General features: G+C 36.3%; 3 protein-coding genes and 1 long non-coding RNA gene across 8 annotated transcripts; 3 read left to right on the top strand and 1 right to left on the bottom strand.

The window, feature by feature from the left end:
- The first annotated feature begins 1557 nt into the window (after positions 1–1557).
- Positions 1558–6253, top strand: LOC119082112. Of its 2 annotated transcripts, XM_037191491.1 has the most exons (3): positions 1558–1739; positions 1816–2563; positions 6129–6253. In XM_037191491.1, coding segments are annotated over exons 1-3 (789 nt in total). In that variant the 5' UTR covers positions 1558–1737; the 3' UTR covers positions 6168–6253. The 2 variants fall into 2 exon arrangements, with proteins under 2 accessions (XP_037047386.1, XP_037047385.1); XM_037191490.1 differs by lacking the exons at positions 1558–1739; positions 1816–2563 and adding an exon at positions 5166–5313 and having other exon boundaries at positions 5381–6253.
- Positions 6254–7945: 1692 nt separating this feature from the next.
- Positions 7946–8579, top strand: LOC119082114. The gene is made up of 2 exons (XR_005088576.1): positions 7946–8137; positions 8214–8579. It is a non-coding gene; the product is annotated as an uncharacterized LOC119082114 (long non-coding RNA).
- Positions 8580–10538: 1959 nt separating this feature from the next.
- LOC119082113 (gamma-secretase subunit Aph-1) lies at positions 10539–11663 on the bottom strand. Its single transcript, XM_037191492.1, has 3 exons — positions 11260–11663; positions 11023–11196; positions 10539–10953 (listed from the first exon to the last, which is right to left on the bottom strand). The coding sequence occupies exons 1-3, from the start codon at positions 11479–11481 to the stop codon at positions 10627–10629; spliced, it is 723 nt and encodes a 240-aa protein (XP_037047387.1). The 5' UTR covers positions 11482–11663; the 3' UTR covers positions 10539–10626.
- Positions 11664–12831: 1168 nt separating this feature from the next.
- On the top strand, positions 12832–20139 carry LOC119082111 (interferon-inducible double-stranded RNA-dependent protein kinase activator A homolog). 4 transcript variants are annotated; one of them, XM_037191485.1, is made up of 9 exons: positions 12832–12953; positions 13403–13590; positions 13645–13731; positions 13791–13857; positions 13909–14032; positions 14093–14378; positions 16421–16564; positions 16850–17127; positions 17203–20139. In XM_037191485.1, the coding sequence occupies exons 2-8, from the start codon at positions 13411–13413 to the stop codon at positions 17096–17098; spliced, it is 1137 nt and encodes a 378-aa protein (XP_037047380.1). In that variant the 5' UTR covers positions 12832–12953; positions 13403–13410; the 3' UTR covers positions 17099–17127; positions 17203–20139. The 4 variants fall into 4 exon arrangements, with proteins under 4 accessions (XP_037047380.1, XP_037047381.1, XP_037047383.1 ...); XM_037191486.1 differs by having other exon boundaries at positions 13669–13731; XM_037191488.1 differs by lacking the exon at positions 16421–16564.
- Positions 20140–20951: the final 812 nt, after the last annotated feature.

Below are 20951 nucleotides of genomic sequence, written 5' to 3' on the forward strand. Positions count from 1 at the left end.
TTTCTACGCTATTTTCGTATTTCCTTAGCATATTCACAAACAGTTAATCGCGTAAAAATTGTAGTGCACCAAACACTATGTCCGAATAACCGAGCGGAAGATAAACGGTAATATGGGAATGGAAATTCTCAAGTAAATTAGCGAATCACAAACAAATAAACTTTCTTGCAAAAATAACGTATATTTATTCACATGAAAACATATAACTCTACAACAGAGAGTATTCTAAAATTCAGACACATCAAATTTTTCTAAGCTCTTATTTTCAATATATAAAATTTTTCTAAGTTCTTATTTTTAACACATGAAATTTTTCTAAGTGTTTTTCATAAATAATGAACAAGAATTTTTATAAGTATTTTAGAAAAATTAAATAAGTTCACAACACACGATTTAACTTGCTGACGTTACCACAATGCACTGATGTCCATCTTAGGCACTGGTCCTCTATTTATATCAAAATTTAACATAGAATAGATAGGAGGACCATCTACCCTCCAATAAACTTGCAGCTGCAATTTTATTGTAGGTACGCGTTTATTAAAAGTGCGAACTTAAGTTTTATGACTTAATCCCTTTTCCTATTACTCTATTGAATTTTACGAACATCTTGTTTATTTCATTATTTAACACAATGATTCGTACAAAATTGAATCCTTGTGAGCAGATTTTATACATTTCACTGATGTGCATAACATCAGGCGTTCGTATCTTTGAAAAGTTTATCCATGATCCAGGTATTAGTGGATCGTGTCTTGGGTAAAAGTGTGAATACAGTGTGGTGCACTACAAAATATTCATTTGCGGGCGAATAGTCTATAAAATGGTATTCACCCGCGCGGGAGAATAGTCTATCAGATACTATTCGCCCGCGCGGGCGATTAGTCTATAAGATGCTATTCGCCCGCGCGGATGATTAGTCTATAAGATGCTATTCGTCCGCGCGGGCAATTAGCAACGGCCTTGGGCGATTGATTCTACTAGGTCGCAACAAATTTTCAAGGTTTTATCATACGCGGGTTATTTGTATTTTCTCTCAAAAATTATTTTTACTTATTTTGCATAATTTCGATAATTAAATACACTACAAAAACCCACTAAAAATATTTCTTGTCCACGAGAGGTCGATAAAAAAATTTTCAGCTCACCGTGTCAAGTAACCAAAATGATTTTGGTTGTCTGAATAACGTTATTTGCTTAACCGAATTCATTTCGGGTATATAATGTTACGGATCCCTGGCAACATCTATTATCTTGTTCAGTAAGATCATTATACCTTCTGCTTTGCACCAAAATGGTTTCACCTAGACAAAAATGTAATATGATAAAGCCGATTAGAAAACAATCAAATCAGTGGCGATCCACTTGCCAAACGTACAACTCCATTAATCGCTTATTATTAACTGCATTAAGTATTAACGTCCGGCTTTATCTACTTTTATACTATGGTATTGATACGTAAACGAATATCATTGATGATAATAGCGAACAGCAAAGATTATGAGCAGCATCATATAAATACCCCGAGCACATCGAATAATACCTTTGTAACGGTTAGCAATACTAAGTGAAAAGCTTGTATTCAGCATTGCAGTAACAGTATAGTCGATCTTCAGTACAAGTGCAGTTTACTTACTAAGATACTGCATTAAGTTTTGACCATCTGTGTTAAAGTAGACGTGTGTCCATTCTAATTGAAGAACAAATTATTTTCCAATTTTAAGTCAGCCTACGACCATGTAAGTTGGAGTTACCTAATAAGAGTGATAAGAGTCAATGAGAAATGCTTGAAAAATAAACTGAATTTCGAAACAGGAAGTGGCGAACGACCATCCTTATCATTGCAGTGCTTCTTGTGAGCAAATGTCATGGAATTGCTCTGGATTGTGTATTTAGATCGCATAGTTTTTCAGTGATTGGCAGTCGTTACGCGTGTGATGCGAGAGTATTATTTGATGCAAATGAGAATGTAACAACAGTGTATGGACTTCACGAAGCTGGAAAAGGACATGAAGATGTGCACGGGATAGTGATACAGTCACAGAGTTTAGAATTTGTCCCAACAAACATCGAAAGTTTCTTTCCAAATGTCATTGCCATCAGTTTAGGGGACAATCATATAACCAGCATCCAGAACAGACATTTGGCCCCATTTCCAAATTTAGAATATCTATGGCTGGCGGGAAACAATTTTACTTTGGTGGATGGCAGTCTTTTCTCAGGCTTAAATTCAATGAGATTGATTAGTTTCAATTCAAACAGCATCAGGCATGTGGGTCACGATTTGAATTTGCCATTAAATGGTGATGTACGCTTCTCTGCAAATAGTTGTATTAGTGAAACGGCAGCCACACCTGACGCTGTTGCTGCTTTAAAATTGAATTTGTTGCGCAACTGTCCGCCAACGATATCGCAAATTGAAGATTCACTGGAAACACGACCAAATTTACTAACATACACCTATGGGCAAGTACAAAGCCTGCGGAATGAACAGGCAAATATGTTAGGCAGAATTGCATTCTTGGAATACATCATTGGAAATAAACTTGAGACTACTCCCAAGGTCCAATTTTTAATTGATATGCTCAGAAGAAATAACTAGACGAGTTGATGCTCGCATGTGGTAAAAAATAATTGATTTGTCACCAATTTTGAAAATAAAAATTGGCCAACTTTATATTTAAATATACTACGGCACAGTAAAACCAGGCAGTGGCGGTCTGACATCTCTTGTAGAATTAAAATTTGCATGCAAGTAGATCTCTATGTCGACCGATTTTCGTAACCTCTTTAGCTTCTTTTCCTCTACCATTTCAATCTTCAACAAAATCATTACCCCAATTCAGTCAGGTCAGTTAATCATTATCGTTATCGAATGTGTTGCCCGTTCTTTTGTTTAACAGAATGTGGATTTTTTTAAACCCGGAACAGTTTCGCCTTCCGTGTCTATCTCTTTGTAGGAAATTTCGTTACGTTAGCAAGGCACAGTGACGCAAGTCCACAACGCAAAAAATTTTAAATTACGGACTAATGGGCATTACAGTGAACGACATCTCAAATGTCTCACTGTCATTTTTTTCAGAGAATGTCATTGTGAATTTGCAATGACACAATAAAATTCTCAGAAAAATTTGACAGTGAGACATTTGAGATGTCGTTCACTGTATGAATCAACTTTTTGACTTTTTCGTCTGACTCCTTATGCTGCAAAAGAGCTAGAGAGTGTGGAGTAAGATTTAAGGAACAGAGTTTCGCTTATTTTTCACAGAGTCAAAAGTGATGAGTAATACGTCAAATGAAAGTTATTGGCGAGAGGAATCATAATATTGCCATTGTGAGCAGTCGTTTCTTCGCTTGTCAATAAAAAAAACATTTCATACGGTCGTTATATTGAAATTGACATTTTGGAAAAACATGATGGATCAGTAGCCACTGGCAAGAAAGTACGCAAAAACGGGAAAAACAGCGACTCTTGCTTCTTTTTCAGTGTTTTTCACGAACCATTAATTTTTGCTCGATTTTCGAAACCCGATAACCCGACGCCCGTTTAAATTGAATCGGGTTCGGGTTCAGGCCGGTCCGGGTTCGGGTCGGGCCGGGCTTTTGACCAACTTTGGGTAGCCCGCTCACCTCTAATTAAAGTCTCCAAATCACCGTCGGGGAACTTTGGCAATCAGTCACGAACTCAAAAAATATTTTTTAGACTTGATCTTTTTTGTAAAATAATTTGTGAAGTTTGGAGATTGGATTACCATATGGACCCAACTTTTTATGTAAACTTAGCCGACCGTAAAAAATCCATATATGTAACGTGGACCGAAACCGAAGAAATTTTCAAAAATCGATCTGGTGGCAGCACAAAATTAAAGTTTGAAATTTTTTTTCTTCTATAAAATGATCAGATGGACCAGCTGAGTGGATTTTCGGGTGAGCCTTAAAGAAATAACACATTTCGTAAAAACCGCTACACATTAATAGTTAATAACTATTAGTTTTAATTTTATGTTTTTATCTCCAAAACTCTGTTTTTATCTGAATTTTTTAAGACACAAAACTGAAGATACTACAAAGACACGTAGTTTGGGTATTAGAGTGGTCCTTAATTTTGGACCAAAATACACTGAAAATTTTCTGGTACTGAATTTGGACCATAATACATTGAAAATTATCAATGAATAGACCAGATGCCTTTTCAAATATTGCCGGATTCTGTGCTTTCTGAAGTGAATCAATGTCATGCAGAACCGCAAACTTTTCCCTCATTGCCATCTTTGCATGAATAACCAACCAGAGAAATGATAACATGTGGCGCTGCGCTGACCCCACAGGTAGAATTTTCATTTGAAGATACGAACTGTTTTGGACTGCTCGTCACTATAGCTCGATCTTGACTACATTGCTCACTGATTTCAAATAGACTCGACGTGAGCATAAACAAATGCAATTCCTCAAGATCTGTTATCTTGTTTAGTAAGATCAGCATACCATCTGCTGTGCATTAAAGTGGTTTTACCAAGACAAAAATCAAAGCACCTAGCAGGGGAATAGAGGTTTTATCACGTTAAATAAAGTAGTTTTTTGATACCAATTCGAAATGGCAAATAGGTTCTCGACTTCGTCTCGAACCATTTACCATACCTCGAACATAAAACACCCTTTTCAGTTTTTGTAGTATAAATAACTATAGCAGCCTTAATGGCAATTTAGCAATGACATTATGAAAAAAAGGTACACTCGCGGAATTCTGAAAACCGACACATTTTCAGTTTTGTGATTTTCGCATGTATTTTTAAAGGAGAAATCAAGAACTCGCGTAAAATACAAAAACAGTAAATATGTTTTCAGAATTCAGCGTGTGTATGGAAATATTGGATAAGATTAACGTTCTACTTTTTTTTTCTATTACCCTGCTAGGTGCTTTGCAAAAATTTAATATGATAAGGCCGATTAGAAAACAATCAAATCAGTGGCGATCCACTTGCCAAACGTACAACTTCATTAATCGCTTATTATTAACTGCATTAAGTATTAACGTCCGGCTCTATCTGCCTTTGTACTATGGTATTGATACGAAAACGAATATCAATGATGATAATAGCGAACAGCAAAGATTATGAGCAGCATCATATAAATACACCGAGCACATCGAATAATACCTTTGTAACGGGTAGAAATACTAAGTGAAAAGCTTGTATTCAGCATTGCAGTAACAGTATACTGTAATAAGTTTTGACCATCTGTGTTAAAGTAGACGTGTATCCATTCTAATTGAAGAACAAATTATTTTCCAATTTCAAGTCAGCCTACAACCATGTAAGTTGGAGTTACGTTATAAGAGTCAATAAGAAATGCCTGAAAAATAAACTGAATTTCGAAACAGGAAGTGGCGAACAACCATCCTTATCATTGCAGTGTTTCTTGTGATCAAATGTCATGGAATTGCTCTGGATTGTGTATTTAGATCGTATAGTTTTGCATTGATAGGCAGTCGTTATGTGTGTGTTGCGAGAGTATTATTTGATGCAAATGAGAATGTAACGACAGTGTATGGACTTCACGAAACTGGAAAAGGACATGAAGATGTGCATGGGATCGTTATGACGTCACAGAATTTAGAATTTGTCCCAACAAATATCGAAAGTTTCTTTCCAAATGTCATTGCCATCAGTTTATGGGACAATCATATAACCAGCATCCAGAACAGACATTTGGCCCCATTTCCAAATTTTGAATATCTATGGCTAGAGGGAAACAATTTAACTTCGGTTGATGGCGGTCTTTTCTCAGGCTTAAATTCGATGAGATTTATTAATTTCAATTCAAACAGGATTAGACATGTAGGTCACGATTTGGATTTACCATTAGGTGGTGAAGTACGGTTCACTGGAAATAGTTGTATTAGTCAAACGGCAGCCACACCTGACGCTGTTGCTACTTTGAAATTGAATTTGTTGCGCAACTGTCCGCCAACGATATCGCAAATTGAAGACTCATTGGAAACGCGACCAAATTTACTAACATACACCTATGGGCAAGTACAAGGTCTGCGGAATGAACAGGAAAATATGTTAGGCAGAATTGCATTCTTGGAATCCATCATTGGAAATAAACTTAAGACTAATCCCAAGGCTCAATTTTTAATTGATATGCTCAGAAGAAATAACTAGACGAGTTGACGCTTCTAGCGCTCGCATGTGGTAAAAAATAATTGATTTGTCACCATTTTTGAAAATAAAAATTGGCCAAAAAGTAACTTTATATTTAAATCTACCGTAAAGCCAGGCAGTAGCGGTCTGACATCTTTTTTAGAATTAAAATTGGCATGCAATCAGTACATGGTCGGTGATTTCAATGCGATCAAATAAACGGTCGCGGCGATACATTACAGAATTTCCTCCAGCAACACTATCAATTCGCAATGAACTCATTTTTCACTGCGAAGGTCCAGCGGAAGTTGACTTGGGCGAGTGCAGATGGAGTTATGAAGAATGAAATTGATTAAATTATAACAAATCGCATGTCTACCGTGAAAAATGTCACAGTACTGAACAATTTCACAATGGGTAGTGATCATCGGATTGTATGTGCAAAAGAGGACCAGCCCGAGAGACCAGTGTTGGATTGGAAGAGCTGCCTGACATAACTGTTGAAGAAGTCATGGAAGCGTAAACAGAAATGAAGAATAGAAAATCTTCGGCGGAGGATAGTATACCGGTCGAAGAAGCGATGAAGTGAGTTGGCAACACGTTTTTGGAAACGATAACGGCTTAAAACGAGACATAACGAAGCTGGAAAATTATCATCCAATTAGACTGCTATCAACTCCCTACAATCTGTTCATGAAAATCATCTCAAAGAGAAATACTGGACTTTCACCAACCAGTCGAACAAGCGGGATTTAGATCCGGGTTTAGCATAAATTACCATTTGCAGGTGATGAGAACCTGATTGAGAAATGCAACGAATACAAGATTCCCATAATCTTGATATTCATAGACTCTGAGACCGATATATTCTCTATTTTTGTTAGAAAATGATGTTTCATAGAATAACCGAATTCAATGAATTTTTTGAATAACGTTATTCGAGCAACCGAATTTATTTAGTCCCATGAATAACGTTATTCGGGTAACCAAAATGCAAAGCACCTAGCAGGGTAATAGAGGTTTTACCACGTCAAATATAGAGTAGTACTTTGATATCAATAGTACCATTAGCCAGCCTTAATGATAATTTTGCAATGACGATAAGAAAAAAAGGTATGGAAATATAGTTGTGAAACTCAGCAACACCTCAGTCACACTCATGATGATTTTTCGCAACCAAACTGCTTAATTTTGTTTTGCTGCTAGTCTCAGCTTTCCAACAACATCCCATTTGCTATATCTCTGATCAACAGTGCCGTTCTATTGAGTGCCTAAGTGAGGTAAGTCCATCTACGACGAAATTTTAAGCATGGCTTCAGAAAGTGGTTTTACCAAGACAAAAATGTAATATATGATAAGGCCGATTAGAAAACAATCAAATCAGTGGCGATACATTTGTCAAACGAACAACTTCATTAATCGCTTATTATTAACTGCATTAAGAGCAATGAACCCTTTTCAAATTTGTGGCCTAAATTTATGTAATCTGTACATGTTTCTCCAAGTGGGTTAAGCTATGACTCACAAACCAAGTGTTCCTATAAAAGTAACAAATTTTTGCGTGCTATAATGGTTTTACTTTAAAAAAAGATTTTAGTTCAGAGAAATCATCAAAAAACGAATTTCCGCCTAAATGTAGACTACAAATTTGCAAAGGGTCCATAGCTCAAGTATTAACGTCCGGCTTTATCTACTTTTATACTATGGTATTGATACGTAAACGAATATCATTGATGATAATAGCGAACAGCAAAGATTATGAGCAGCATATAAATACTCCGAGCACATCGAATAATACCTTTGTAACGGTTAGCAATACTAAGTGAAAAGCTTGTATTCAGCATTGCAGTAACAGTATAGTCGATCTTCAGTACAAGTTCAGTTTACTTACTAAGATACTGCAATAAGTTTTGACCATCTGTGTTAAAGTAGACGTGTGTCCATTCTAATTGAAGAACAAATTATTTTCCAATTTTAAGTCAGCCAACCATGTAAGTTGGAGTTACCTAATAAGAATGATAAGAGTCAATGAGAAATGCTTGAAAAATAAACTGAATTTCGAAACAGGAAGTGGCGAACGACCATCCTTATCATTGCAGTGCTTCTTGTGAGCAAATGTCATGGAATTGCTCTGGATTGTGTATTTAGATCGCATAGTTTTTCAGTGATTGGCAGTCGTTACGCGTGTGATGCGAGAGTATTATTTGATGCAAATGAGAATGTAACAATAGTGTATGGACTTCACGAAGCTGGAAAAGGACATGAAGATGTGCACGGGATAGTGATACAGTCACAGAGTTTAGAATTTGTCCCAACAAACATCGAAAGTTTCTTTCCAAATGTCATTGCCATCAGTTTAGGGGACAATTATATAACCAGCATCCAGAACAGACATTTGGCCCCATTTCCAAATTTAGAATATCTATGGCTAGAGGGAAACAATTTGACTTTGGTTGACGGCAGTCTTTTCTCAGGCTTAAATTCAATGAGATTGATTAGTTTCAATTCAAACAGCATCAGGCATGTGGGTCACGATTTGAATTTGCCATTAAATGGTGATGTACGCTTCTCTGCAAATAGTTGTATTAGTCAAACAGCTGCCACCCCTGATGCTGTTGCTACTTTAAAATTGAATTTGTTGCGCAACTGTCCGCCAACTATATCGCAAATTGAACACTCACTGGAAACGCGACCAAATTTACTAACATACACCTATGGGCAAGTACAAAGTCTGCGGAATGAACAGGGAAATATGATAGGCAGAATTGCATTCTTGGAATACATCATTGGAAATAAACTTGAGACTAATCCCAAGGCTCAATTTTTAATTGATATGCTCAGAAGAAATAACTAGACGAGTTGATGCTCGCATGTGGTAAAAAATAATTGATTTGTCACCATTTTCGTTAATAAAAGTAACTTCATATTAAAATCAACTACGGCATGGCACAGTAAAACCAAGCAGTAGCGGTCTGACATCTTTTTAGAATAAAAATTTTGTTTAACCAACGCACTTCAAGCATGAGTGATCATAGTGGTCAGCTGCAAAGAGTGATCTATTTTACATTATTTTTTTTTATTTGGATGATACACTGTCCAGTTTCAGTACTAACTTTAGAGTACCTTGAAGTGTGTGTGTTTAACAGAATGTGGATTCTAATATTCTATTAAATCCAGAATAGTTTCCCCTTCAGTTTCTCTCTCTAACGTCAGTAAGGTGCTGTGACGCAAGTCCACAACACGGACAATTTCAAATTAGGGACTAAGGAACATATACAGAAAATTTTTGACTTTGTCATTGGCTCCAACGACTCTAAAAGTAGGTTGATCGTAATCCGGATGTCTTTGCGAGTTCAACGAGCTATCGCATGATAAAATTGGTTAACATTGGACCCATTAAGGAGAGTCAGATGGAGTCAGATTCAAGAAACAGTGTTTTGTCTTGACTTTTATCGCTTGTTTTTCACAGATTTTCAGCGTATACCTTCGCAAGTTTTTGCTCAAAATTGATGATCAATACGTCAAACGCATTAGCGAGACGAATTAAAACAATGAAATTTGTCGAAAAACGAGTTCATTGGCAAGAAAGCACGCAAAACAGTGAGCTTTGCTTGTTTTTCAGTGTTTTTCACCAATATAGCTTTCGCTCGAAATTGATGACCGATACATCGAATGAAAGGTGTAGATGGGTCTTTCTTTAGTTTATGACCCTTATTTCTGGGAGGTAAATTCTCAAATATGATAATACGTCAAATAAAAGATGCTGACGAGTTCAATCAGAAAGTCACCCATCGAAAAGCAGTTTCGCGGATCAGTAGCTGTTGCAGGGTCATCAAAGCAACCACTTTTTTACTTGAAAGCTTCTCACGTAATATCTTTAGATGGAATGATTGTAAATAGTTGCTGATGTAAAAGTTATTCCGGTCACCACTCTGGTCTCTCACGTCTTTGAACTGTACATTTTCCTATAGTTCCTCATTTCCCGCATCTCCAGGTGTTACATTTCTTACTATGCCATGGTAACACTCATGAAATCAATAAATGAAAAGTGCTGATGAAGCCAACTAAACAGGATCAAGAGTCAGTTCTATAAGTCGACAATAGTTATTTACGAAACAAGAATCGTATGAACTTTATCGCACTAGATGATTCCCGTGAAGTATCGCCAAAGTCAAATCGCCAAGAAAAAATTAAATCACCAAAGTATGAAGAACCGCCAAGAAAAATCGCCAAAGTGTGAAGAAACGTCAATTATTTGACTTTTTTCTTTTTGTCGTTTCTTCTCACTTTGCCAAGAAACGCCAACATTTATTTTTTTGGCGATTTGACTTTGGCGATACTTCAAGGGAATCACTAGATGTCGATTGTCAACCCAATGTCAAAACAATTCACTTTCTTCATTAAGATTACGATTTTATTAATATCAAGATAATTGTTAGAAATGTCGATGGAATTGTTACGCGATGAAAAATTACCAACGTTACTTGCACGTTACGAATCGTTTAAACGTTAACAACGACCCGCCGACAACGCGAAACGCAAATACGCCAGTGATTAACGTAACGACGCCATTCAATCCAAGTGTCACCGCATACAATTGTCCACTATTGTTCAACAACGTTATCGCCGACACAAACAAATGGCTAACCACAACGTAGGCAGTGTTCGCACGATTTGAATTATCGATCGAATCGAAAAAGATTACGCCCCAGAACGTGTGCAACAGTATCATCAACAATGTCTGCGTAGCACTTGCCAATAGAAAGCCCGGTGTTCCACTCTTTAGACCAACGGTAGCAGGTCCCGCCTAATGGGTTGAATTCATGTTGCAATTAAAATACTGTAACTAAATTAGAGCGAAACGAGTGTCACGTACCGCATCGGCCAAGATGTTTGCTAGGGCAAAGAGTCCACTAATTATGCCAAATCCTAGACCGCATACATACGCTAATATGTGTTTGTTGGCAACTATTTGCGGACTGTCCGCCACTTCCTGTAGTCCTCTCTCCGACTTACGTAGAATTTTGTAGATGAGAAACCGGAAAGCTTCCTACAAACGGAAAATTTCGTTCTCGAAAATCAAATTCTTATTCCCCTTGCCAGCATATTATACCTGGAATAGCACTGAGAAGACCAACGCGAAAGCGGTCGCGTCCCGTAGTGGTACGATTGCAAACCACAGCAAAGAGGACAGCAACAAAGAGAGTAGCCAAACAAATGCGGCTGCTATCATTATTATCGTTCGAATTGGATCGTGTGCAATTGTGAAAATAAACATTGCTAAAGGCGGCCCGAAAGCCAGGAATGTACATCCGTAAAATTCTGGTAATGTCATGATTTTCGGTTGGTCTTTATTCGCTTATGAGTCGGCACAGAAACGAAAATGGTCCAATTGACATAAATATTAACTTCCACAAATGAAACTTCTTTTATTCTAACTTCGATGCATCATTATTTGTGTATAATAAATGAATCAGATTGTTCCGACACTTCACTTCACTTAAATGTCAATCACCTTTGACATTAGCCACATTAGCCCACACGGCCCACACTATTATTTAGTTGATTCCCAGTTGATTAATGTGGTTTTTCGAAACATAAGTTTCAAATATTCGAAATGTTTCATAAACTGAACGCACTGTGAACAAATTTTGCAAGACTACGGCAAGAGTAAAGTAAACCAGGCAGGAGCGGTTCATTTTTGAAAGTGGACCTAATACACTGTATGAAAATGAACTCAAATGAACACTGACATAAATTGAATTAATTTTATTCGAACAATATATAAGGCTACTAGATAATTCAGGTCCCTAGTCAATCAAACGAGACTGATGGTTGTAAGCTTTTGGGAGGTATACAGATCGCCTCTCATTAGATACGAGGGAAGAAAAATTCACCAAAATGTAATTTATGTCAATGAAAGCACATACAAAGATACCTGGTCTGTCCTTACCAACCGGAAGAAACAGCGATTTCATACAAAAAAACTCACCTTTTAATGATTTTCATTGAAAAGTGGTTTGTTTATATGAAATCGCTACTTTCCGCTCAATGAAGAAATTAAATCTTAGAATTTGTCCCTCTACCAATTCCAATATAAGTCTTCAGTCTTTAGTGTTTCACAAGCCCTGGCTGACGCTGGTGCTGGTTCTCAGAAACAGCTCAGGGGATTTTGCTAAAACTTGTTTACTTCAATAGCACTTCCCCTAACTAACTTATGACAAAAAAAATTGGATGGAAACTTACGCGTTTATTTAAAATTCGTTCAGTCCCACAGTGATTTTGCAAGCTCGGTGTAAACCTAATGACATTTGGATCATACATTTTCGGTCATTTTTTGCAGCGGTCGATTTTGCATGCATTTTTCTCGAATTGTGTACTCATCTTAAGGTTGTCAGACCGTGAAAAATGCATGAAAAATAAGCGTTTACATCAGGTTTACATCAAGCATGAAAAATATTTCAGAAGCTGGTCTTCTGTCCTCTCGGCGCTTTCAACGTACCACGTTGAAAGATAAACAAATACTTTGACAAGTACCCCAAGGCAAGTTATAATAACTAGTCGTCGGCTTTCTCGCTCTGATCATAACAGTCTATAAAGGCACAGTTAGATTTTCTTTCTGCGATTCGAACTTGAAGTGCGCGAAAAATGTGTTCACTTACTCCCGAAATGGTATGACATTTTTTGCCAGGAGCGCTTTGTAAATGACATCGAAAAAGTCATAAAGAAGGAAAAAAGTTTCTCGTTTCCAGCATATTTATTATTTGGCCAGTTTGTATTGAATTTCTCGATATTTCTATATTTACGGTAAGCCCAAATGTAAATATTTATCGAAATTGTAGTCAGCCGTAGTTTACTGTTAAAAACTCAAACGATTTGATGTGAATTTCCAAATCGATTGCCCTGAATTCGTATATCGTTCCCAAATACGGTCGATCGATAATGATGATGTGATAATGCCGGTGTTGGGGAGTAGATTGAGAAGGTTTTTTTCTTGGCATTTTTCAAGTTCCGAACACAGCCGGATAAATTGCAAGTTATGTACGTGGCTGATTTGTGTTGTAAATTGCCGTATTATTAAGTCACTTGAAGTAATTTTTGATGAGAAATCGTGTCATTTCATCGATCGATTTTGAAGCTTTGACCTGTCTTGTTGTCAGGCAACTTTTTCGATTAAATAGTTTTCTGTCAAGTTTTTGGTACACAGATCACAAAATCTTTTTTTTTAATTCCTTTTGCAACGTTCGCATCTTCAGAAGTGACAATGGACTCCACCAAAGCTGCTGATGAACAGCAACAGCAAGCCCAAACCGCTACAAATGCCTCTCAAAAGAAACGCAATCGTAACAAAAGCAACTCCCAAGCGAAAGTGGAGCCAGACACATCACCCGAAGAAATTCCCATCGAAGATGCCATGAAGGCAGTCAGTTTAGCTCCGCATCAGGTAAACGATATTTTCCATTTCGTTTTCTTCTTGATCATATTTATGAATGTATAGCAAATAAATTACATGCCCTTGAAGACGCCGGTCTCCGTGTTGCAAGAACTTCTTAGTCGTCAGGGAATCACGCCTAGCTACGAATTGGTATTAATTGATGTCTTATGTGTGGTATGTGTGGGATGACTAATCGATATAAACTTTAGGTGCAAATCGAAGGCGCTATCCATGAACCAACGTTCCGTTATAGAGTTTCGTATGGCGACAAAGACGGTAAGTTTTTATGATGAACAATGATCGTTTCCTAATCGAAAATCGTCTTAGCTATGGGCGCTGGAAAATCCAAGAAGGAAGCAAAACATGCGGCTGCGAAAAATTTAATAGATAAAATGACTGGAGCGCCGTTCAACGAAAGTAACACCAATAATTCATCGAACGGAAATCTAGAGTAAGTTTTCAGGAAACGAATTTCAATTAAAGACACCGACTAATCCAAATCAACCCATAGTTCCTCTAACTCTAGCTTGGGTAACCCTATCGGCTGGCTTCAAGAATTGTGCATGGCTCGACGGTGGCCACCACCAACTTATGAAACTGAATTGGAAGTGGGCCTACCGCATGAACGACAATTTACCATTGCCTGTGTCGTGCTGAAGCATCGTGAAATCGGACAAGGAAAGAGCAAAAAAGTTGCTAAGCGATCGGCGGCGAATAAAATGTGGATTAAGTTACAAGAAACGCCACTGGATCAGGGTCAAATCAATCAAGTTTTAGACGAAGATGGTAATGTTGAGGTAAGTACATCCTAACACTTTTTCGATTGACACGGTTTTTTTGGCGTTAAAGTGGCAAATTAGTTTAGTGTTGTACAAACGACGAGCCCAAACCTATTGATCATTAAATCTCTGACTTTTTGAGAAATCATTGTATGCAGAGCCCATGGAGCTGACATGGAGTTGCCATAGCACTGGAGTTAGCCTGTAGCAAAATTAAGGCATGAGTTATCTATATTCCATTGGAATATTATTCCAAACTCTTTGCTTTTTCTATTCTACAGTCGTTTCGCTATTTCTAGCAATAATTCGTTGCTGCAGCCCGGTGTCGGTATAATGTCAACCGAAAAATTATTACATTTTTACTCAACTGATTTTAGTCAAATATGATGTCAGGGTATAACGCATGATCTGAGGACTCCGGAACTATTTGCGATAAGAGTCCGACTGCTTCGTATCCTTTTTCCACACTCTTATCGCGTAGTAAAAACTGGGCCGATTGTAATACTAATTACTGCTCCGGAGTACTGAGATCATGCGCTATACCCCGACAGTATACTTGACTAAAATTCGTCGAGTAAAACTTTAATTATTTTTCTTGTTGACATTATACCGACACCGGGCTTCTGCAACGATATCTTGCTTGTAATAGCGAAGCGACTATAGAATAGAAAAGAGTTTAGAAAACGCATGTCTTTAATACCACTCTTGAACAATAAGGAACCCTAACCTATGTAAAAGGCGTAGCAGTTCTCCTGAATCCTGGACTGCCAAGCCGACATTCCTTATATTGAGTTACCGGTCTCGGTTCTTCTAAATCATGTTATGTCCGTTCGGAGTCTTTTCTGGTTCGATCTTTCCACATTTTCAATCTCTCTCTATCGGTTGACGTGAATATTTTGAGTAGACTTTGTGAAGGACTTCTGCCTACATTGCACGGGTATTCGGTACTATACTCCATGTCTCTGTGTGAAGTAAGACTTCTGACGCCTTTATTACAGGAAATCTCTGTCTTTCACATTTTTACACAATACTTATCTGTTAAGGCAGCAACGGAAACTTGTAACTTTTCACGACGGATTCGCACAGTCCTGGTATAATTACAACTACCTCTATTATCATGTACCATCGTAGCGCATATAAAAATTCAGCGTTATCTCCGAGGTTCCTTCTTATCGAAATTTATTAACCAGAGACAGTCGACGACTTTGAAATACGGCACGCGATTTGTCTCAGCTGTTTTTCAGCTGATCGGCTCATAAAAATAAAAGTTCTTACACTTGTTTATACGAAGGAAATAGTTACATGCACGAGGTAAAACCGGAAGGCCCGTCATTGCGAAATGACAGGACAGTTTCCCGAAAAATGTTTCACAAAAATTCACCGAATAAATTCAAAGAAACTCACCTATTATGCTTTCCATTGTATTCCGACATATCTCCTTAGGTCACCAAGGCATATTTGAACATTAAACACTTTTTACTCGATGCAAAAACAAAAAGTTTTTTTTTGATTTGTCGCGGAAAAAACACATAAAATATTTCGACACAACTGTGACACTCCGCTATTATAAGTATAAGTATTATAAGTATAATGTATGTTTGCTGTGTTCATTTCGGCGGTAAAATATTTCCCAATGACGGGCCTTTCAAAGACGTAAAAATATTTTTGTGGGTATGAGTGAACAAAATGCGTGACTTATTTTGAAGGCGCCGACTGTACTCATCCGAAATAATTGAAAGAATTAAGAGAGCAAAAATCCTTTTACCGCTATCCATACACAGAATATTTTATTGATAAGGAATCTACTAGAAGTAATGACCAAAATTGACGACAGAGATTTCGGTCAATAAAATTGGTCACTACTTCTACAGGCGTTAGAAACACCCAAAAAACAGCGTGTTTTGTATTTACAAATACACACAATTTCGGCATTGTAAACGGCCATAATTAACTTTTTTGACGTTTTATGAAGGATTTTTGTTCTTCAAATTCAATTTACCCAACAGAGAGAGAGAGAGATAAATATTTTTGTTTTCTAATTCAATTGTGTGTCTTTGTAGATACGTGTCGTAAACATATTAAATCGCTATTCGGACCTAAAAGACGTACGGGTGCCGATTTTAACAAACCAGCATGTCGGAAAAGTGTCCCAGTTCCATAAATCTTTAAAAGCTCGATTCGGCAAAAGTTTAGCTGATTTACAGGTAATTTTGAACGCAAATCTGCTACTTCATTTTGGTGACTGTGGTTGAATAAAGAAGACGAAAGTTTCGAAGGGTCGACGTGTAATTGGGTCTTTAGAGACCGGTTGTCAATTCAATTTGTTTATATTTCGCCCATATTTTGTGGGGCAGTGTTAGACAGATTTGGGATGAGTTTAGATTCTGAGGAACAATTTAAGTTTCGAGTTGAGGACTCGTCAAACTTTTCTAATTTTTATCAAATTGACATTTATGACCATGATCATAACCGTTGCTGACATCTTACAGACTTCATGCTTGAACGATAAAGACGTCAACTTCGTACAGTTTCTCCAAGAGATTGCTAACGAACACCAGTTCGAAGTCACTTATGTCGATATTGAAGAGAAAACATACAGCGGACGTTGTCAGTGCTTGGTTCAACTATCAACCCTACCGGTGGCTGTTTGTCAAGGATCTGGTGCGACGACCAAAGATGCCCAATCTCATGCCGCTCGTAATGCATTGGAATATTTGAAAATTATGACGAAAATGTAAAGCAAAAAAAATATGGAAATTTGGCAAAGGTGAGCTGTGATAAACGGTCTGGCACGACGACGAGTTGAACTAATTCCGAATTTCAAATTTTCTTTTCGTTGCAGCTAAAAACGATCTTTCAATTTATCAAATGTAACCGAGCATCACCACAACGGATACGTTTGCCAATGATGTCTTCGTTATAAAGTATGTGTTTATTCTATCAAAAAAAAAAGTTGATAACGTTACAGTCCCGCGTCCCAACTATAAATTCAAGATGTGATACATGTTCGAATTCAAAATGATTGATCCAACAGCGACGAAACCATTCTGAAATTCAATTCAGTATTTGGATTTTGAATTGAGTTTTATCGAACAAGTATAACAACTTCAATTTATAGTGTGCACGATGCGGGAGCTGAATTCCGTAGTCAGTGAATTTTACACGTATTTTGCGTGTACACTAATTGCATAAATAACTAGTAAGAGAAATGTTTTTAACAAAATAATTATTTATCCTCGTTTAAAGGAAGTGAGAGAGTAATAAAGTTTTAACAAATTTTAAAAGAAAGCTGAACCTTCTGTAGCAGACGCATCGAGCTACTATCAAAAATCAGTTCGAATTGGAATGTCCTTTGATTTTCCCGAAAACTATCCCCGGTAACTTAGATTTCCAGAATCCGATTTTGACGTTCTTGACGTGCTTAACATTATATAAGCGACTATAGTCATCTGCTATCGACTAGAGCAAGCTATGAACTTTGAAGATGTTCATAGCGATGTGTGCGATGAGAATAATGAAGTAATAGATTTGTGTGAACTGTTAGGAGATACTTGATACGAATGGTACTATCGGTACTATCTGAGCGTTATATTGGGTTATCACTCGAAATAATGGAATTACCGTTATGTTGTTCCGATATTGGTCGAAATTGAGTGAAATAACGGTAAAGTACTTCAAAAAATTGATAAAAGGAAAAGTACCATTGGGAAACCCAGAAAATTTAGATGCTGGAATATGTTTGCTCGTACACCAAAGTCTATTATTTGGTAATGTTATTCACTGAATCTGCTCAAATTTTTCGATAAAGTTTTCTTTTTAATTCAGAACCTTTTTGGTGAATTTCGAACACTTTCAGCAATTTCAGTAAATTATTAATTACTCAATAATATGCCCTGTTGCTCTTTCTTAAGCTAGGTAGTATCACTGAGATATTGCGATTTGTCAAATTAGAATTTCTTCAACATATGTCTTCTGCACATTGAAACTTTCTTTATCGAATGTATCGAACGGCAAATTTCAAAAAAATAGTTTCTGCAAATCACAAAGTAACGCCGTACATTCATTCGGTTCAATCCGACAGAAAATTCGTACTAAATAAACTTGCACAAACAGATTTATCCACATTAATGAAACTTGGACAATACGAACAGACTTCCTAATCTAAATTAATCTGAATTTTTATCTTGATTTTACTTTCAATTAATCAATCGAAACCAAAATAAGTTTGAAATCTAGCTTACCAAATGATCGATGAATCGATTTGGAACGAAAAAAATTGTTACCGCGTCGCTGAGAAAAGTCTCCAGGTAACCTACAATAACTGCCACAGCTGTTCATACAAAATCTATATCTGTAGCTAACAGTTAACATTTTCAACTTTTTTTGTCAGTGTGTACGGAATCTCTCCAAATTTGTAACGGCAGGGTAAATTGAAATGATCGATTATTAAGACTTTTAGCGTATTGTGATTTGAAAACGAGTACAGATCTAAATAATTTCGGTCGATTTGCATAACATTCACAATGTTTTTTCGGTGTATTGAGCTTGCGCGCGCACGTTTATACTTTGAACTCGAGCTTATGCGTATGCATTGGAACTGTTTACAGATAAAAAAAAACATAACAAATACATCATAAACAGTTCAAATGGGCAGTATGTAAGACTACACTGACTTTCAAATCTGTATACACTCAGAATCGATCATTTCATTTTGCTTCCACTTTTTTATTGCATTTTTGCTTAGGATGGCTGAAGTTATGGTACACACCCCCTTGATCCCATAATCTCTCACTCTCTCTTTCGATTTAGACTGGGCTTCCGAACCGATTTCCTGAACCTCGACACAATAACCAAACCCTTTTCTTGATTAAGAACCGTAACCCGAACCTGAACCGCTTTTTGATTTCTTTTTTTTTTTTGAAACCCCGAACTAGTCCAAGTGTCAGAAAAATAGCACCATTCGCAAAAAAATGTATTTACTTAAAGAGTCGATTTTCAAGCGGATGGACAGAAGAGACTGGACTAAGCCGATTACCGAACCGCTTTCGTAAAAGTTCGGAAGACCGATTTAATCCATACTACTACCTAATAGAAAATGTTTAAATAAAACTTTTAAAAAATGCAGAAAATTTCCTCAGTTATTTATGTACGTAGTGTAATGAAAAATAATCAATTAAAAACAAAATTAAAACAAAAAAGAAACTGAGCCGAACATTTACACAACAGCAAAACAAAAATTTATTGTGCTGCAAAATGTTGCTCATAATGGAAAAAAGGTTAAAATATTATACAAGCTATACTTTGCATAGAATTAGTGGGATTTTCCATAAAATGGAAACTGATATTTAAACCAAAAATAAAAATATTTTCTGCAAATTTTTGAACATGAATTTTTAAAAAGATAAACCTAAAAATGCTTTCTTAATCAATGAATAAAATAAATTTAAAAAAAACGAAAAAAAAAATTAATCTTACTCGCCACTAAAATATTAACCAAAAGGAAAAAAAAGAGAAACTTTAATTACTTATATTAACAGTAAATATTTATCGTGTTGATTTCTAAATGTCGATTTAAAAAAGAAAACCAAAACTAATCAAAGAAGAAAAAATATTATTCTAAACAATATAATGCTAAAAAATAAAAATATTTTTTTCTTCTCATTATATTGGTTAATAATATCAAAATAAACCAGCAACTATACTCCTGTGTAGTGAACTACTGTAGCGATGGCATGAAAAGAAAAAAATAATGGAAAATAAAGTTAAACGATAAATTATTTAAAAAAAATTAATGAAAATTTAGTAATTAAAAAAAAAAACAAAGACCCGTTATTATAGGAAAATGGGCATTATTTTAATGCAAAGTATAGAGGTTGTAAAAGGATTTTATTATTTCTTTAGTTCGTAAGTCAATATTATATTTCGAAATAATTATAGAATGTGTAAACAAGAAAATAATCCAATTTTACAAAATAGATGGTTTTCGATTTGTGTTTTTTGGCGTTTTTTTAATTTTTCACTACATCAGTTATTGCTGATTTATCTTGTCTTCGTCTACGTCTGGCTTCATTTTCCTTCTTCGAATAGGCTATTCTCACAATTTCGTTTTTTGCTATTCACACAAAGTATTGTAACAAAGGTCTGCTTTCTTTTACAAAATGTTTAAAGATCAGAGTAATGCTTCCTTTTTCAACATTTCGTGCTGACGCTCTAGAAGGGGGATTGGGTTTTCGAAAATCGCGCGGTTAAGCGTGGGAAGTAATCAAAAAACGTACGCACTCTTTTTACAAAAAATTTAGTTGCATTTGCAACTATTTCATTTATGTGATTAAACTGAAGTATCGACCGTAAATACGAGTGCAATCAACCAATTTATTGCGTTGTCGTTTATATATAAAAATTTCAAATCGCCCTAAAATTTTATTTTTTTGAAGGGCCTATTATCGGCCTCAGTCCGACTCCGAGGACCCAAATTTAAAATTTTTAGCCCCGTACGAAGTACGAAGGGGCTTATAGGATTACGATGCCGTGTGTAATTGATGGAATTCGAAGCAGACGGTAAGGGCAAAGTGTTTGCCTATGTTCATAGAT

Source organism: Bradysia coprophila, unplaced genomic scaffold, assembly GCF_014529535.1.
Source record: "Bradysia coprophila strain Holo2 unplaced genomic scaffold, BU_Bcop_v1 contig_373, whole genome shotgun sequence".
Classification (NCBI taxonomy): domain Eukaryota; kingdom Metazoa; phylum Arthropoda; class Insecta; order Diptera; family Sciaridae; genus Bradysia; species Bradysia coprophila.

Bases quoted from the DNA above. Each gene is read 5' to 3' on its own strand.
- LOC119082112 (XM_037191491.1), top strand. The intron at 2,564-6,128 runs GTCCAATTTTTA...ACTAATCCCAAG, and splicing joins AACTTGAGACTACTCCCAAG to GCTCAATTTTTAATTGATAT.
- LOC119082113 (XM_037191492.1), bottom strand. From the start codon at position 11,481: ATGACATTACCAGAATTTTACGGATGTACATTCCTGGCTTTCGGGCCG. The intron at 11,197-11,259 runs GTATAATATGCT...TTCCGTTTGTAG, and splicing joins TCTTCTCAGTGCTATTCCAG to GAAGCTTTCCGGTTTCTCAT. The intron at 10,954-11,022 runs GTACGTGACACT...TCAACCCATTAG, and splicing joins CAAACATCTTGGCCGATGCG to GCGGGACCTGCTACCGTTGG.
- LOC119082111 (XM_037191485.1), top strand. From the start codon at position 13,411: ATGGACTCCACCAAAGCTGCTGATGAACAGCAACAGCAAGCCCAAACC. The intron at 13,591-13,644 runs GTAAACGATATT...ATGAATGTATAG, and splicing joins TCAGTTTAGCTCCGCATCAG to CAAATAAATTACATGCCCTT. The intron at 14,033-14,092 runs GTAAGTTTTCAG...ATCAACCCATAG, and splicing joins TCATCGAACGGAAATCTAGA to TTCCTCTAACTCTAGCTTGG.